Source organism: Gekko japonicus, unplaced genomic scaffold, assembly GCF_001447785.1.
Source record: "Gekko japonicus isolate JY-2015 unplaced genomic scaffold, Gekko_japonicus_V1.1 scaffold1075, whole genome shotgun sequence".
Taxonomy (NCBI): Eukaryota; Metazoa; Chordata; class Lepidosauria; order Squamata; family Gekkonidae; genus Gekko; species Gekko japonicus.
The window spans coordinates 39,945-42,498 of NW_015169809.1; the positions used below are offsets into that span (position 1 = coordinate 39,945).

At 44.4% G+C, this 2,554-nt stretch overlaps 1 protein-coding gene across 1 annotated transcript in view; it reads left to right on the top strand.

The window, feature by feature from the left end:
- The first annotated feature begins 2,076 nt into the window (after nt 1-2,076).
- Nucleotides 2,077-2,554, top strand: part of MSRB3 (methionine sulfoxide reductase B3) — a 33,067-nt gene continuing 32,589 nt past the window's right edge. Inside the window, exon 1 of the mRNA XM_015417144.1 lies at nt 2,077-2,345. Coding sequence (XP_015272630.1) covers nt 2,279-2,345 — 67 coding nt within the window. The 5' untranslated portion in view covers nt 2,077-2,278. The remainder of the gene's footprint in view (nt 2,346-2,554) is intronic.

The following is a 2,554-nucleotide window of genomic DNA, read 5'->3' on the forward strand; positions in this document are numbered from 1 at the left end:
GAACATGATGCACACTATTCTGCAACAGAAAATCCTATTGTGCCTTACCTTTGTGCTTTTTGTGGGCAACATGTTTAATAATGGAGGGTTTCTTATCTGGGAAAAAACACCTTAGTTTGTTTTATGTCTTGGATGCTAACAGGTATGTGTAATATAATCAGCCATGCAAAATTCTACTCACCAAGAGCAAGTACATATTTTTGACAAGTGGGTAGATTTTTGTTAAGTCTGGTAGATTTTTCATTACTATATACATATACAAATGTGTATAATATACATGTATATGTACTATGTGTATATAATCAGAGTTTGCTGTATTTGTGCATCATAGTGATTTATTGACCTGATCTTAGTAACCATCTTGTGACCTGTTGCAAGCGTGAATGTAAAATTAGTTGTGGCAGTTTAAAAGGTTGCCTTTTGATGCTGATGCATCTTCCTTGCTTCTAAACTATTTGTAAACACTGTACATTTATTATAGTAATCTGTATTATTATGCAGCTTATTTTACCTAAAAATGTTGACCAATATTCCTTCCTGCAAGACAGATGGGAATGTGTATAATACCTTGGACATTTGAGAAAATCAGATGTTTGTAATTTGTCATTTGTCCTGTAAAAACACAAAAACAAAACAAGACTAATTAAAGATTTATTAGGGCTTTTTATACATGTGTCAGTTTTTAAATGCTTAAATCAGGGATTCATAGCAGGTCTTGTGTGCTTTTTGTGTGTGTGCATGGGGGGGGGGGAAGTATGGAAGAGAAGGTTGCTGTACTCAAAGCCACACTGCCTGTACCCTTCTTCCACAAAACAGAGGTGGCTTTCTTCCTAAAGAGTCAGTCTGTCTTCTGCTGCTCGCTGCTTAAATGCTCCTTAAAAAGTACCATTGCAGAATGAGGGACAGCCTTGCATTGACAGACTCAATGCAGCTGTCAAACCAGAGATAATGTTTGGGGACTCCATAGATACGTAATGCATTTGCAGAGAGCAGATGCCAAAGCATCACCGCAAAGAGCTCCAAACTCCCTCTGAAGAACACCAGCTTCATTTCATTTACACAAGTTATTTACACCCACCCTTTGTTTACCAGAGCTAAGAGAAGGATGACTGTATGCACCATAACCACCATTCCTTCTTTCAAACTATTAGTGTACAGCAATTGTTCTTCCTGTTACCTGTGTGAGGAATGTACCTACCGTTTCCAATTATTTCAATGGCCACTTCATGTCATTCCTCAGTTTAAAAAAAAAATGGAAGTCTTGAATTTTAAGAATTTAATGTTATAAATTACAATTGCAATTATGTAAGAGAAGTTTGAAAAGGAGTTGCTTTAGTCAAACCATTTAGAGATACTTCATTTCCAAAAGGTTTCAGAAGAGCAACAGTATCTCTCAGGACCTAGTTAATGCAATTAAAAAGTTGTGCTTTGAACACATTATGCTGTTATAATTCATTTCCATCTCTGAGGAAGTAGGCAGTATTTTCTATATGCTTTTGCCTTCATAGTAAATTAGTCCTGAAAGTGCCATAAACCCAACATTTTAATGATCGTCCATATAACTACTGCAACTGAACTTTGTTTTACCCTCTCTTACTAGCTTTTCACTTAGAGAGCCAAGTGTCACTGTAACGTATACCTTTTAAAGTGAATTTAAGGAATGCAAGAACAGAACTCCCACCCTTAAAGGGCTTGCCTCTTGGTGATTCTGATGAGGCAGGTGAGGCATTTGGAAGGACTGTCATCTGTATGACAGACCACTAAAAGGAAGGGCAGGATTGCCCATTGGAAACCATGGGAGACGCTCCAATGGGCAATCCTGTCCTTCCTTTTAGTACATCCCTATTGTACCTCCGGACAGACCATTAAAAACGGCCACAATAGCTTCCATAGTTGCTTTGGGAGTTTTCTAGAAGCATCTAGGTACCGGCAATGTTGTGGGTGGGTAAAGCTTTCTGAATTTGTCTTGGCAAAAGCAAGACAAATGCAGTCCTCTCTCTCTCTCTCCCCCCCCCCCATTCTGGAAATTGTTCCGGCCGTACTAAGCGGCCGGCTATCCGCCGGGCAGGCGTGGAGTTGGCTGGCTTCTCCGTCGCTCTCTCCATGCTCATATTTGGAGCTGCCTGGGCAGCCGGTGCCCAGGAATTTCCCGTCATGCCTCCCTGGGAGGCTGCTGGGCCTGTCACTTCGCTTGACCGCCGAGCGGAGGGGCCGGACGGGGCTTGTGCCTCCGGAGGCTTACGCAGCTGGACCTCTTTTCGCCTCTGCCTTCCTCTCCATGCGCCTCCAGGTCTTCCTGCTGCTGCTCACCTCGTGCTTTCCGGCGGCCGCTGCGCTGGTAGCAGGTGAGGGGAGCCCTTGCCCGTCGTGCCAGCACGGCACTTCGCCCGCCCGGCTCCCTTGGCTCCGTCCTGGGGGTCTTTCTCTTCGGCCCGCACGGCTCGGCGCCTCTTTCCTCTCCGACGGGGGGAGCTGAGAAATGATCACCAGGGGCGGTGGGCGGGCGAGGGAGGCACTCCCGGCCGCGGCAGCTCCCCTTCCCTGCTTCCTTCCG